At 42.6% G+C, this 15,991-nt stretch overlaps 1 protein-coding gene across 1 annotated transcript in view; it reads right to left on the reverse strand.

Annotated features, from left to right (window-relative positions):
* SIAE (sialic acid acetylesterase) overlaps positions 1 to 15,991 on the reverse strand; it is a 37,973-nt gene that overhangs the window by 13,133 nt on the left and 8,849 nt on the right. Inside the window, exons 3-5 of the mRNA XM_508836.6 lie at positions 11,722 to 11,897; positions 5,721 to 5,859; positions 680 to 857 (exon numbers count right to left, since the gene is read on the reverse strand). Coding sequence (XP_508836.2) covers positions 680 to 857; positions 5,721 to 5,859; positions 11,722 to 11,897 — 493 coding nt within the window. The remainder of the gene's footprint in view (positions 1 to 679; positions 858 to 5,720; positions 5,860 to 11,721; positions 11,898 to 15,991) is intronic.

Consider the following 15,991-nt stretch of genomic DNA (forward strand, 5'->3'; position numbering starts at 1 on the left):
TGAATGAGACATGGTCCATGAAAGCAGGTCACATACTGCTCATCTCTACATTGATGTTAGTATCGGGATTTGTATTCACTAGCCCTTTCCCTCCCCAAGTATTCTTCCTGATCCAGCCTTTCCTAAGCAGGTGTTCATAATCAGTATACTGATACATTTCTTTGAGTACATGTTTATAACATTTGTTCTTCCTGTTGGATTGTTTATTCTTCTAGGCAATACAGCACAATGGTTAGGTGCACAGACACTGAAGCCAGACTTGCCACTTACTAGTCATGCTCATGAGCAAGTTACTAAGTCTCTCTGAAATGTAGTGTCTTCACCCATGGTCTTTAATATCTACACTTCAATATATTAATATATAATAATATATATTCAATATATTAATAATTTATATATATAAAGTGCTTAGCACAATGTCTGGCATATAAAAAGCTTTCAGTAACCACTAGCTATTACTATTACTGGGGGAAAAGATACTTTTTTTTTACATGTTCTCAAATGATTGTGGTGGCAATGACAGTGAAAATAATGCTTTCCCTGTGCATGAATAAATTACGTACATTCAACACATATTGGGACATTCACCATATACTTAACTCCCCACAGAGGACGATGACCCTCTCTCTTGCATAATTCCCTGGTAGGCTCTTTCTCAGACTGGAGAATGCTGTCTTACCCTTGTTGAGGGACCCCACAGGCTTTCAGTGACCGTCCAGATGACCAGGCTTCAATGGGTGTCCCGCCCCAGCTGGAGGCGATCAGCCCGACGGGATACTGCAGAGTGTCATACAGGTGACGTCCAAAGAGCCAGCACACTGCTGACATGTACTTGAAATATCCATGGCCTAAGTTTTCTGTTCAGAGAAATGGTTAAAGAAAAAGAGCCAGAGAAAGGTTGATGGATACAAACTGCAGCTGCTAGGTGGGTCGAGGTGAGAAGGGTGGGCAGAGGTCATTCTTCTGTTGTTCTCTAAGACTTTCAAAAGTAGGATAAGATTGAGAGGCACAGAGAAGATACAGCATCAAGACCAATATGCTGGTCTGAACACTATTATCTCTTCCAAACCTTCCCTAAGGAGAATCTTTTCCAAGGGAGAAAACCGTAACCTTAGTGATAGTTTCCTTTTATCTGTCTTCATGTTTTTTCAGTTACTCAAAATGCTTGTTCTCATAACAAGGAAATAGCTCTCTCTGCCTGGGAGAGAGGCAGATATGATAGCGATTTTGCTCTCAGTCTGATTATAAATAATTCACTTACATAACATGGAAGTTAAAACTCTGGCTAGGCAATAGGCTTCCCCGTGCTTCCCATCACTTACAGGATCTGCAGACTCTCGGATAATCAACGCTCTCCCTCAAGTAGGTGAGAGGTGGGAAGGCCATCATGTCCCCATGCTACTCTCTTCTGTGTCTCCCCTCTTACTCAGCCACTCATTCCCACTTAGCTCTGTGGAAGGGAAAAAGCAAGCAGGGGGCAACTTAAGAAGAAATGTGTATTTCTTTTTTTCTGGTGGCTTTATACCCAATTTTATAGCTATGCTAAAGAGGCTGGGCGCGGTGGCTCACACCTATAATCCCAGCACTTTGAGAGAATGAGGCAGGTGGATCGTCTGAGGTCAGGAGTTCGAGACCAGCCTGGCCAATATGGTGAAACCCCGCCTCTACCAAAAATACAAATATTAGCTGGGCGTGGTGGTGGGCACCTGTAATCCCAGCTACTCGGGAGGCTGAGGCAGGAGAATCGCTTGAACCTGGGAGGCACAGGTTGCAGTGAGCTGAGATCGTGCCATTGCACACCAGCCTGGGCAACAAGAGCAAAACTCTGTCTCAAAAAAATAAATAAAAAATAAAATAAAAGTCAAAAAATAAAAATAAATAGCTATGGTAAAGAAAACACAGACAGATAAGTGATGGGAAATTCGGCCCAAAGGGAAAGCAACAGAAGCCAAAACTACTGTTTAAATTCTCAGCACAGTCTAATTCATTCATCCAATTACACTGCCCAGTAACCAACAGAGGCAAGAGTGAGCAATTTCATGTTAGAAGAAAGCTGGTGAAGAGGGGGGCATGCATGTACACACAAGGATGGGATCAGTTCAGCCCAAGGTTTATTAAAGAGTGACTATGGCTAAGTCACTGGCACTCCAAAAGTAGACAGTGCAATAGTGAGGATTCAAATCAATTCCAAAATAATTAAAATGGACAGAGCATCTACCATGTATCAGGAACTACTAGATGGATGGGAGACAGTGATGAAAGCAATATAGAGAGACACATGGAACCTCTCTTCATAGGTCTTATAGTTGATAGAATAAGGCAAGTAGGGCTGGGCATGGTGGCTCATGCCTGTAATCCCAGCACTTTGGGAGGCTGAAGCAGGCAGATCATGAGGTCAGGAGTTCGAGACCAGCCTGACCAACGTGGTGAAACCCCAACTCTACTAAAAATACAAAAAAATTAGCTGGGTGTGGTGGCGCACACCTTTAATCCCAGCTGCCTAGGAGGCTGAGGCAGGAGAATCGCTTGAACCTGGGAGGCGGAGGTTGCAGTGAGCCAAGATCGTGCCACTGCACTCCAGCCTGGGCGACAGAGCAAGACTCTGTCTCAAAAAAAAAAAAAAAAAAAAGAATAAGACAAGTATCTAGTTGAATAAAATATATGGCAAAAGATGGTAAGTACAAACAAGTATTAAGGAGTTTTAACACAAAGAAAGAATATCAAATGAGAGGCAGATCCTAAAAGGCCTAATAAACACTGAACTCCCCGCCCCACACCATGCTTCCACAACACTCTGTGCATCGCTCCATCACTAGACCTTGCAGTAACCATCTGTTCAGTGTTTCCCTTAGCTCACTACACTATTAGCAGAGACTTCACCTGATTCACGTCTGTATCCCCAGCGTCCAGGACATGATGGAGAGTCAGTGTTTGCTGACTGATTGAGGGTGGCTGTGGTTTCACTGACAGTAGGTAGAGGGGAGTGGTAAACAGGAGGGAAGAAGAGAGCTGGGGAAGCCTTAAACCAGCAACAGGAGTTTAACAGACAGAGCTGGCACTCAAGGCAGAAGAAAAAATACGTGAAAAGGCACACAGAATAGGAAATATTCTGAGAGTATTTGGCTGGAGCAGAGATTATAAAAGAGAACAGTGGAAGATAAGACTGGAGGGGAGGTTAGAGCCACATCTTGGAGTAAAGAAAATGGAAACCCACTTGAAAATGCTTGAGAATGAGAATGTGGGGTGTAGGCAAAATAACAGACCCCAAAGACGTCCACACACTCATCCCTGGAACCTGTGGCTGTGTTACCTCGCATGGCGAAAGGCACTTTGTAGACGTGATTAAGGTTAGGGACCTTGAGATGGAGAGAGTGTCCTGGCTCATCTAGGTGCGTCCAATCTAATTACAAGAGTCCTTAAAATCAGAAAACCTTTCCCAGCAGCAGTGATGTGATGACAGAAGAGGCAGGAGACCAGGCGCGGTGGCTCACGCCTGTAATCCCAGCACTTTGGGAGTGTGAGGCAGGCAGATCATGGATCACTTGAGGCCAGGAGTCCCAGACCAGCCTGGCCAACATAGTGAAACCCCGTCTCTACTAAAATACAAATATTAGCTGGGCGTGGTGGGGCACATCTGTAATCCCGGCTACTCGGGAGGCTGAGGCAGAAGAATCACTTGAACCTGGGAGGTGGAGGTTGCAGTGAGCCAAGATCACATCACTGCACTCTAGCCTGGGTAACAGAGTGAGACTCGGTCAAAAAAAAAAAAGAAAGCGGGGGAAGAGCACAGCAGGCAGGAGAGATTCTCAACGTGGGAGAGATGGATCCTCTGTGCCCTTCCTAGGTATCTGAATTGCCTCGCCTCTTTCAGGCTGCTCCTGAAATGTCGCCTTTCCCCATCCCAGCACGAACACTTCCTATTGCCTCCCTTCCCTGATATATTTATTTGTTTTTGTCTCATTAGCACATGTCACCCATTAACCTATCCTGTGATATCCACATTTATTCATTCAGTTTCTGATTTCACAAAGTGAGAACAAGTTCAGATAACAAGGCATAATACATTACCCAAATTTGATTGAGTCCTGAGTTTTGGATACCATGTAGTAAGAGTTCATAGAGCAAAGGATTCATCCAAAAATTTACCTGAATCCATTCAGTTCCTGAGCTCTTTTATAGGGAGAGTTCAGATAGTGTAAGACTGGATAGCATCAGATACTTTGTCTATAATTTGCTTATTTTATGATTCACTTTCAGTATTCCCTTACACTAGACTGTAAGCTCCATGAGGTCAGGTATTCTTGCCTGTTTTACTCACTACAATATCCCCAGCACTTAGAACAGTGTCGAGCACATAGTAGGCACTCAAATATTTGTTAAGTGAATTACTACTTAAAAATGTAGGAGCATCTGAGCACCAAGGAAAGCGTGCACAGGAGAAAAAGAAAAAGTCCAGGGGGAACACAGGGACCACCTCTGAGGGAAGGGAATGAAGAAGCAAAGAAAAAGGGACAGAGAAGACAGAGGAGGAGAAGTAGGAAAAGAAAGTACCAGGCAAGCAAGGAGGGACATGCAGTTTCTAAAGGGGGTGGTCCGCAGTGCCGAATGCGGCAAAGGTCTCTAGGTTTATCATTAGAAGAATGATAGTAACATCAAGGTGAACAAATTGTTGAGGTGGAAGCAGAAGCCAGGTGACAAAGGGCTGAAGAGTGAACACAGGGAAAGGCAGTGAAAAGAATGAAAACCGAAGATGTTCTAGAAAGGTTTAACAAAGCAAAGGAGAAAGATGAAGCATCTGAGAACGGTGTTTGCGATGTTTACTGTTGTTTTGTTTTGTTTTATTTTGTGAGAATAAAAGAAAGGCTAAGCTCAGAGAGCAGGGACTGTGTGTCCGTTTGGTCACTGCCGTATCCCTGGGGCCTGGCACAGATCCTGACACAAAGCAGTCATGAAATGGAGAGTGGCCGGGTGCAGTGGCTCACGCCTGTAATCCCAGCACTTTGGGAGGCCGAGGTGGGCGGATCATGAGGTCAGGAGTTCGAGACCAGCCTGGCCAATATGGTGAAACCCCATCTCTACTAAAAATACAAAAATTAGCTGAGCGTGGTGGCTGCTGCCTGTAGTCCCAGCTACTCAGGAGGCTGAGGCAGAGGAATCATTTGAACCCAGGAGGCGGAGGTTGCAGGTGAGCCAAGATCACACCACTGCATTCCAGCCTGAGCGACAGACTGAGACTCCGTCTCAAAAAAAAAAAAAAGAAAAAAAAGAAATGGAGAACTCATGCTGAATGGACTGAGGGGAAAACCACAGTGCCTAAGGGATTAAAGAAGGCTCTGGAGAAAGGAGAACCCAAATCAGAGTTAGCCCTGAAAAGAGACCAGTTGTCTACAGACACAGAAACAAGGGAAGAAAGAGGAGAGGATTTGGAGTGAAGGCATCGGCGAGAGATGCTGGCGGAGCCCATGCCGAAGGGCCTTGATATTTTCACTGAAGATGTTGAAGGAAGACTCATTTCCCCACAGCAAGAGGGAAGATTTGTTGGTAGTCTTGGGAAGAAACCTGAAATAGTCACCATCAGGAAGGATGAAGAGTCAATAAGAAAGGAATAAAAGGCATAAGTAATAATAAATAGACACATAAGAACCAAATTCAGTCTTACAGATTCCACTTAGGGCGCTAACCCATTATATAAGAGACAGCACGTTCAAGCCGTCACATACCTGAGGTGGGCTTAGACCACTGCAAGTCAACGGCAACAAGGTCCTCCAGCTCCTGCTCTGCTTGAATGGGAGAGACGGAGAGGATGCGGACAGACTGATATGCCGCAGTGTTAGACAACTCCCTTGTAGCATTAAATATCTGGAAAAGAAATTGACATGTCATTTAACCTAGCAGGTGGTGAACTAGCCTGACACCTCTTAGTAAGCATCAATCCTCTGAGCTCCTGAGCTTTCAATATACTGAGATCAAATTAATAACCAAAACCAATGGGCTGAACTGAATCACCTTGATCCACTTTTACCAAAAGAGACCAGGATGAATCATGTTCCCAAAGAGGGTAGAAATATAATGAAATCTGTGATCTTAAGGAGCAGGTCTATGTTAGACAAGAGGAGCTGTGAAGTAGCTGAGGCTAAAGAATATTGCCCAGCACTTACAACACTCTGATACCTTGAAACTGAAATATTTCTACTCTGAAAAAGTATCTCATAACACAAAACCAGACCAATTAACTTCTTTTTTTTTTTTTTTTTTTGTGAGACAGTCTTGCTCTGTTGCCCAGGCTGGAGTGTAGTGGCCAATCTCAACTCACTGCAAGCTCCGCCTCCCGGGTTCACGCCATTCTCCTGCCTCAGCCTCCCGAGTAGCTGGGACTACAGGCGCCCACCACCATGCCCAGCTAATTTTTTATATTTTTAGTAGAGATGGGGTTTCACCGTGTTAGCCCGGATGTTCTCAATCTCCAGACCTCGTGATCCGCCTGCCTTGGCCTCCCAAAGTGCTGGGATTACAGGTGTGAGCCACCGCACCCAGCCAATTAACTTCTTTTTAAAATGGTGCTTAGGATATTATGTGGAACCAAAAAGGCCGTGGGGAGGTAGATTTGTCTAATCCATACCACACAAGAGAAGCATGCTTAAAAGAAACACAGCTCAGACATGACTGTTGAACTACTGAAACATAGTTGAAGTACTGAAACATACTGGAATAAGTCTCAAAATGCATATACAGTTATCCTTCATGTCCACAGGGCATTGGTTCCAGGAACCACACCCCCCCCACACCAAGCCCCAGCACATCAAAATCTGAAGATGTTCAAGTCCCTTATACAAAATGGCATATTTGTTTATAGCCTACAAACATCCTCCTGTATCTCTATATTACTTATACCTAATGCAATGTAAATGCTATGTAAATATTTATTATATATGTTAAGCAACCCTAATCTGAAAATCCAAAATCCAAAATGCCCCCAAATCCAAAATTTTTGGTGTGCCAACATGATGTCAACAAGTGGAAAATTCCACACATAAATACTTCAGACAAATTTTGTTTCATGCACAAAATTATTTAAAAATATTATACAAAATTACCTTCAGGCTATGTGCATAAGGTATATAGGAAACATAAATGAATTTCAGGTTTAGACTCAGGTCCCGTCCCCAAGATATCTCATTATGTCTATGCAAATATTGCAAAATCCAAAAAAATTCCAAAATCTGAAACACTTCCAATCTCAAGCAACTTCAGAAAAGGGATACTCAACCCGTATGTATTGTTTATTCAATGTGTATTATTTATTGTTGCATTGCCACTTTTAATTTTTATTTTTCAAATATTTTCTTTCCATGGCTGGTTGAATCTGCACATGTGGAACTGGTGGATACCGCAGTCTGACAGTATCCTCATCTTGGTCTTGGTAAATCACCAAAGAAAAGCAAGAGAGGCATGGAGACTGGAAAGGTGGTGTTCAGGGTAACAGCTCAGAACAGTCCCAAGGAATTAAAGAAGAGGGTCCATCCAAAGATAAATCATGTTTTCCCAAATCACTGTATTAAACCTCATCAATTGTCAGGAGTATGAGAGGAGTGGCTTAGGGTTTTCTGGAAAAGAATGTGTGTGCTACACTCAGTTCCTTCTTTGTTAGTCCAGTAAAGCATCATTCCTCTATGAACTTATGCACAAGTGCTATTTCCTCTCATCCTGACTTTTTAGTTATTTTTTTATTTTAAAACAAATATATCAGAAATATTTTGTTTTGTTTTTTTATTTGTGTGTTTCTTCTTGAGTCCTTTCTATCCCCCTGGACTGGCCCAGCTTCTCCCAAAACAAAGGGCCAACGGGAGCATCAGGAAGCCCAGTTACCGCTTGCCTCAGGGAGCAGGCGCTCCAGCTGAGTCAGGGCTGCCACAGCAGTGAGAGGCACAGGAGGCCGGGTACGTTCCATTGGCCGCTGGTCACAGAGTGTGCAGCTGGCTCGCTTTCCACCCCCACCCACCCACCGCAGAGAATACAGCTGGCCCTCCAGCCACAGCGTAAGAGAAACTCTGAAGCAGCCAGGTGCCCCATGGTGCATTTCACTGAAAGATGCTGCCCCTTGAATCTCTCTGGACTTGCCACTGAGCCGGCTGTGCCCAATAAGATGGCCAGATGGAAATGAGATAGCTCTTTTGGTCACAGTGGGAGCCACAACCTGAAATGCTCCCTTGGTGGTGGCAGCTCTAGGCTGTCAGGATTACTGACTGGTCTTCCCATTCTCAGGACAGGTTACACATGGTCTCAAGAAAATTCCACAGGAAATCCAGACCTGTTTCTTCAGGATCATACCTGGCAGGTTAATGTAAAGTAAACACGAAGGAGTAAGAACAGGCTAATGCACTCACAGTGTATCTGGCAGGGAAATTATTTTTTAGCAGCAAGTACCTGTAAAAAGCCGCCTCCTTTGGAATTCAGTTCTGCACTAAGCACTCAGGATCCTATGTTGCTTCCATGGAAACAGTGGATGAAACTGCTTTCATTCTCTCCACCCACACTAGCTTCCGCACTGACTGGGAACTCAAGTGCTTCATCACAGTGAGACGCCAGCTTAGGAGGCAGTATGAGAGAACATGCTACTTGTCTTTTAGACCCGTTGCTAACACTGTAGAGTACTGTGAGGCCAATAGAGTCAGAATGGTTGGCATTCTCCTATATTGATACCAGCACACGGAAGTGGATCCAAAACATTGACTGGAAAACCTCCATTTTCAAATTCACATTTGTGTGTAATTTCAAGCCCAAACTTGAAAGCCACAGAGTGTCAGCAAAAATGGGGGTGGGGACCATTCCTTCTGTACCTGACAACATAATGACAATTACTTCAGAAATTGGTATCCTTTCCCAATAACTAGGCCTTTTTGATGAAAGCATTTCCTCAGGGATATGGGCAGCAAACTTAGGAATAAAGAGATTGCAGGAAGATTTTCATTTAAATGACACTTGGTTTCCCTGCTGATGAAAGGGGAAACCTTACTCCATCTGCTGAGATCAGATTTCATCTCATCAAACACTGCAGTGTAATTATTTTTCTACCAAGTATTTAAATGAGGATGTAAATGAATACCAAGGTATTTGAAGTCATTAACACCACAGAGGCTGGGAGAGAGCACCGCTGCCTCTCTAGGGACTGGACCGTTCACCATCAAAGCAGCTGCTCACTGGTGTTCATTTTGTAACCTTCATACCACATTCTTGAATTAATGAAGACACGTCAAGAATCTATTTCCTCAGAGAATCTTGGCATGGGGTCTGCATAGGGGAGCAAAGCATGCGTGTGAGTGTGTGTCTGTGCACACACACACACACAGAAGGACAGAAACTTTATTTACTTAAAAGAATTTGGAAATTCTCTAAGTTATTTTACCTTCTACTATGGTAGCAGTTCTAAAATTGAGGAGATAACTATTAAAAAAAAAAAAAAGCCAGCCTCATAAGTCCTGTGAATCTTTTGTTGGAATGTGGTACCAGCCCTTCTTTTCTGGATCTTAATTTCTCTATTTGTAAAGTAGGAATGTGGGGAGTTCTGAGATATTGAAAAATGGGTTTCCTGATGGATATTGGCCATCTTTTTCTGAGCATAACTAGAAATATCCAAATCTTAAGACCTACCCTGACTTAGGAGGCGACAGATGAACATTTAGACTCTTCTCCATTTATAAACATCTCACTCAGCGTTATAAATAACACTCAATTTTAAAATTCCACTTTACCCTAACAACAAGATGGGCACACAATCTGCCATTTCCTTGATTTGAATGTGAAGAGTGGTAGGTTATAGTGGAACTCTTACCTCCTCAGAGAAGTCACATGGAAGGAGGGAAGGAGAAAGACTCGTGTGTGTATGTGTGTGTGTGTGTGTGATGTATGTGTGTGTGTTGGGGGTTTGTAGGAGGAAAGGAGCAAAAGGAATAAACGGAAAGCCATGTAGAACATTCTTTTAATCAAAAAACAAGGTTCCATAGACTGTTAAGAGACTAGAAACTTGGCTTTTGGTACTGTCAGCATCTAAAATGTTATCTTGCAAACTAAGTGCATGATTTAAACAAAAATAAAAAATAAATATTAACACTTGGATGTTTCAGACGGAATTTTTTTCTGTTCCCCTATATCTCAGAGCTTAGAGACCTAGCTTTATACAGAAGATGCTCAGGGGTAAATTCTAGGCAGAGAAAATATGTTTACTCTTAACAATCAAAATCTGATTTAGCTTGACAGAAAATGGGATGGAATCCCCTGGCATAGACTGCTGTTGAGAAAGCGACTATATAGATACAAACAGATCTGGTCCATGCCTTTCTGTGCAAACAGGGAACTGCAATTACAGCATTAAGAAAAATACTGTTTTCCTTAATGAGTTAACAGCAATTCTGCTTCTATACAAAACCATCCTTTCTATCAAGAAATAAAACTTTGATTCTGCTTCTACTCTCTTATGCTAAAAGAGTCCAAAGTTCAGTTTAATAAACATTTTAATTCAAAAAGCCCAGCATGGGTAACATAGCAAGACCCTATCTCTATAAAAAATAAAAAATCAGCTGGATATGGTGGCTCACACCTGCAATCCCAGCTACCCAGGAGGCTGAGGCAGGAGGATCCCTTGAGCCCAGGAGTTCTAGGCTGCAGTGAGCTACGATCATACCACTGCACTTCAGCCTGGGTGACAGAGAAGGACTTTATCTCTTTAAAAAAAAAAAAAAAAAGGTGGCGGGGGGGGGCTTCCGTATATATAAATAAGACAGAATGTAAGAGTAAATAAAATGTTGATAAGGAAGACTTCAATGCAAGAATTTAAATTCTAAATCAGAAAACTAATGATGAAATGAAGTAGATATGTTCAGAGTAAGATCATTTTAGTAGCATTATTTAGTAGAAGACTACAAAAAGAAAAAAATAGAAAAAACTAAGAAACAGAAGCAAAACAATAAATCATAGAGTATACGAACATACTGTATTTCATAAATTTTTCAAAAAGAGATGAATTGAGGTAATGGTCTAGTTCTATACAGGTTTACATCTCAAATTTAATATTTCTCAAAGGAATGATTAAAAGGCAAGAAAACAGGCTGGGCTCAGTAGCTCAGACCTGTAATCCCAGCACTTTGGGAAGCCAAGGCGGGTGCATCATCTGAGGTCAGGAGTTCGAGACCAACCTGGCCAACATGGCGAAACCCCGTCTGTACTAAAAATACAAAAATTAGCCAGGCATAGTGGCAGATGCCTGTAATCCCAGCTACTTGGGAGGCTGAGGCAGGAGAATCGCTTGAACCCGGGAGGTGGAGGTTGCAGTGAGCTGAGATTGCACCATTGCACCCCAGCCTGGGCAACAAGACAGAAACTCCGTCTCAAAAAAGAAAAAAAAAAAAAAAGCAAGAAAATAAAAATCAACTTGAGAAGAAACTCAGTTTTGGAGAAAGTGCTAGAGAAAACGATACTCCTTCTAAGTTCTTAACCTATATAGAATACATTAGCACTAATCAATAACTACCAATTTAATCAGTAGCTTATCTCTTCAGATTGTTAAGTCAAATTAATGAATTCATTCATAGCACTTAGAACATATCTTAGCTCATGGTACTCACTAAATAGAAACAGCCCTGCTTCTCCTTGTTGCCCCCTTATTCCTCCTTCTTTTCCTTCTTCATCACCAACACTGTGTATTATTGCTGAGACTCTGCAAATTACCTGTAACACAGTCATCTGCATGTTACTCTGCCCACTACAGAGCCAGACATCTCCAAACAGGACATCATGAACTCTCAGGGTGAAGTTTATTTTCTCCAAAGTCTGTTGTGCCATCACTTCGAAAGGTCCTCCAGGCTTCATAGGATCCAGTACCACCATCCAGGTATCAGAGTGAGCTGAAATAGTAACAGGACTCCAAGGAATTAATCAATCAATTAAAGTGAAATCAAAGCCCAATTATACTCATTTGTGGCTATTCCCAGCCTCTGTAATAAACTGAATTCAAAGCTATGAAGATTGGCCAAATTTCAGATAAGAGGATAGAACTAACACGAGCAGCAGCATTTTTATCCTTAATCTGTACCAATCCCTCCTTACTTTTAACTGAAGCATTTACAAAAAAAGTAAGTTACCCAGTTACAATCCTAAATGAGGATAGACAAAAATACACACAGATTAAAATTCAAGAGTTTAATAGAAAACATAAAAGAGGAATTCTTATTATACTATCCAGCTGTCAAAATTAACATTAATTTCATCTTACAGTGCCCCAAACTAACTTGCAATTACTCAATCGAATGTGACCACAGGGTATAGAAAATCAATGATAATCTGGAACTTCCCCTGGCTTGACAGTATCACCCTTGCCTTCACTCCCCCTCTCCTCCTCTGTTGCTAACAAGGATTAACACTACCAGTGGTCTGGGTTTTCCTAACAGCAAACTGTTGAGTGGAGAAACCAACACATCAAAAAGTAGTGGGAGGCATATAAATTAATCCCTCTGTGAAAAAGATATTCCAATTTGCCCAATTAATTATTTTCACAGAGTTATTTACAAGACTTAAGGCTTTGGGACTCAATTAGGGAGATGAGAAGCTGTCTGAGACCCTATTTCAGAAATTCATAGCATATTCCCTAGAACCACCCCATCACCCTCCTACCTCTCATCACTCACCAGACCACCCCTGCCAACAACATACTTAGAAGCTTCAGAAAAATATCTTCAAAATGGCAAAAATTATGCCAAGGAGAACCAAGCAACATGAACAAAGTTGATAAAACAAGCAAGGGAAAATAGAAAAAAAATGAGAAATTAACATTTTAAAATAAATACTCTTGGCATTATGCCAAAGAATATGAACTGATTTATAATTCATACCCATCAGATCAATGTAAATTCAAAGGGAAAGAATGATAAGAACTGGAAATGGAGCATCCTAAAATGATTACATCCAATCTATGGGAAATAACAATTCTAAAAATACTACCCAAGGGCCTACTGTGTGCTAGCCACTGCAAAGTTCTTTCTAATCATCAAGAGCTAAGCAGAAGCATGAGATGTCCTAATGTACAACAGGTGACTAATAAAAACTCAATTCAAAAAGGATTTATCAGAGTCCTGGGGAAAATGTCCAAAAGCCCCAAGACATCAGAGGAAGGGTGCATGCTTGCTCCTCTTAAAAGCATAAGCAACTGAGCTTGCTACTCCCATCCCTAAGAGGTTAATTAAATCTAAGACCAAATGTTCAGTATTGCTTTTATACCATCAGTAGCCACACGTCAACGTATTAAATGTATAATTCACCTAAACCAGAAAAATCACTGTTTTGGAAACAGTGGGCAGCTAGGACAGATTGTGTCGCACAGGTGTGATGTGTTCCATATGGCTCACACTTCTGAGCAGGCAGACACTCCAATCTGTCCCAACTCCAGGCTTGCCAAGGTCTTTCCAGGCTTCCTGCACTGACACATCTTACTGGAGCTCTGTCCTTCTGCCACCAACGTTATTTACTTATGGTGGTGAGGTCAACCTCCAGAAAACCAAGGACTATTTCTTAGCCTTCTATTGCTATACAATTTATTCCTCTTCACTGCTATTAACTGGGTATTTACACTTAGCCTCAATCCAGGCAACATGGCTGGTGAAGAAAACTACCTTCACCAGAGGTTCTAAAAAACTCTGCTACCCAGTAATAAAACGATAATGCCAAACTATTTAGGCCAAACATAGCAATACCATCCTGCTACAGCCAGAGGATGCACTCCCTCTAGGACCTAAGGAATCGAGAGAACTAGGCATCAAGACCCAAGCCTTATTCCCAAGAACTGCCTCCCAGAGAAACCTCCTTCCAACTTCCTCAAAGACCTCAGAAAACTTCCTTCTGTGCTAGTCCTCAAGATGTTAGTTTCTAGCTTTTTTTCCTTTCCTACTTGATAAAAGAAAAGTAAACTCTGGCAAGGCACAGTGGCTCATGTCTGTAATCCCAGCACTTTGGGAGGCCAAGGCAGGTGGATCACCTGAGGTCAGGAGTTTGAGAACAGCCTGGCCAACATGGTGAAACCCTGTCTCTACTAAAAATACAAAAATTAGCAGGGTGTGATGGCATATGCCTATAATCCCAGCTACTCGGGAGGCTGAGGCAGCAGAATCGCTTGAACCCAGGAGGTGGAGGTTGCAGTGAGCTGAGATTGCACCATTGCATTCCAGCCTGGGCAACAAGAACAAAACTCCATCTCAAAAAAAAAAAAGTCATGTAAACTCTGACAATAACATAAGTGTTAAGAAGAGTTAACTTCCAGGCAAGGCAGGGAAAACTTGATACACTCCAGAGAGGTTACTAATGGTTAAACCAACTCAGAGACAGTTCATTTAAAACAATAAGGATTGGCCGGGCGCAGTGGCTTGCGCCTGTAATCCCAGCTCTTTGGGAGGCTGAGGCAGGCGGATCACGAGGTCAAGAGATCGAGACCATCCTGGCTGACAAGGTGAAACCCTGTCTCTACTAAAAATACAAAAATTAGCTGGGCATGGTGGCGGCACCTGTAGTCCCAGCTACTCGGGAGGCTGAGGCAGGAGTATGGTGTGAACCCGGGAGGCGGAGCTTGCAGTGAGCTGAGATTGTGCCACTGCACTCCAGCCTGGGTGACAGAGCGAGACTTTGTCTCAAAAATAAAATAAAATAAATAAGGATTTACTCCTATGTAAGCATATACAAAGGACAGCAGCACCTGTGAAGACTGTTTCTTAGACCAAAAGCAAGGGTGGGATTAAAAAGGCAAAAGCCACCATGTTTCATAAGAACTGGCTGGTCCTTAGCTTATCCGTTCAGGACTGGTTGGTTGAAATGGAGCTCACCACAGGCCAATTAAGTCCAGTTAAGAGTTTTTAGAAACAGTGTTGACCCACGAAGTCCATAAGCTGGAGTCCAAATAATAAACTTGAGCCACTAACCACGAAGAGTTTACCATTCAGCTGCCTTTCTGCTGATCTAGATCAGCTTTCTGAACAAGTTGCTCTGCATCCCTCTTCTGGGCCCTAATCACTTGCTATTAGCTATTCCAGGCCAGGCCCAGGTTTCTGTAAATTCTCACTTTCAGTGCATTCAAATCTCTGCTTCCTCGCATTTTTTCTCGTACCACCTAGGAAGATTAATTTCCTTCCTTCATTATACAGCTACTTAGAGTGCTTAGTGTGCCAGGCACTCCATCAATTAAATGGTAGGAAGTAAACCCCATCCCTGGGTTACACTGACAAGAGAGCCATGCAAATTGACTAGGGCTTTATGTTCTCATGTCTAGGGTTAGCATTTCTGGTAGCCTATTTCTTTTTTTTTTTTTTTTTTTGAGACAGAGTCTCACTCTGTCACCAGGCTGGAGTGCAGTGGCGCGATCTTGGCTCACTGCAACCTCTGCCTCCCGGATTCAAGCAATTCTGCCTCAGCCTCCAAAGTAGCTGGGACTACAGGTGCGCACCACCACGCTCAGCTAATTTTCTTTTTGTATTTTAGTAGAGACGAGGTTTCACCATGTTGGCCAGGATGGTCTCGATCTCCTGACCTCGTGATCCACCCACCTCAGTCTCCCGAAGTGCTGGGACTATAGGCATGAGCTATCGCATCCGGCCTCTAGTGGCCTATTTCTTATTGTTGCTCTTCTTCTCACATTCCAGCCAAGGGCAGTGAAAAACTCTCTGTCTCCACCTTCTCTCCAACTCCCAATTAACTCCCACCTCAAAATGGGAAGAACAAGCAAACAATCAAAGGAAAAAATGAAAATAATTTGTCCAGAGACATAGTCATAAAGTGCTTTCTTGTTTTTTCTTCTTGCCATTCATATCAGATGTTAATTATTTTGTTCTATTATTGTGCCAAAATCTGATGCCAAGAAGAGAAAAAGGAAAATTATCCATGACCGTTCCCTTCCCGAGAAGAACAACCTAGAAATGAAAAAAGCGCCCCTGTTCACTTCCCCCCCACCCCCACCCAACAG

This window comes from Pan troglodytes, chromosome 9 (genome assembly GCF_028858775.2).
Source record: "Pan troglodytes isolate AG18354 chromosome 9, NHGRI_mPanTro3-v2.0_pri, whole genome shotgun sequence".
Taxonomy (NCBI): domain Eukaryota; kingdom Metazoa; phylum Chordata; class Mammalia; order Primates; family Hominidae; genus Pan; species Pan troglodytes.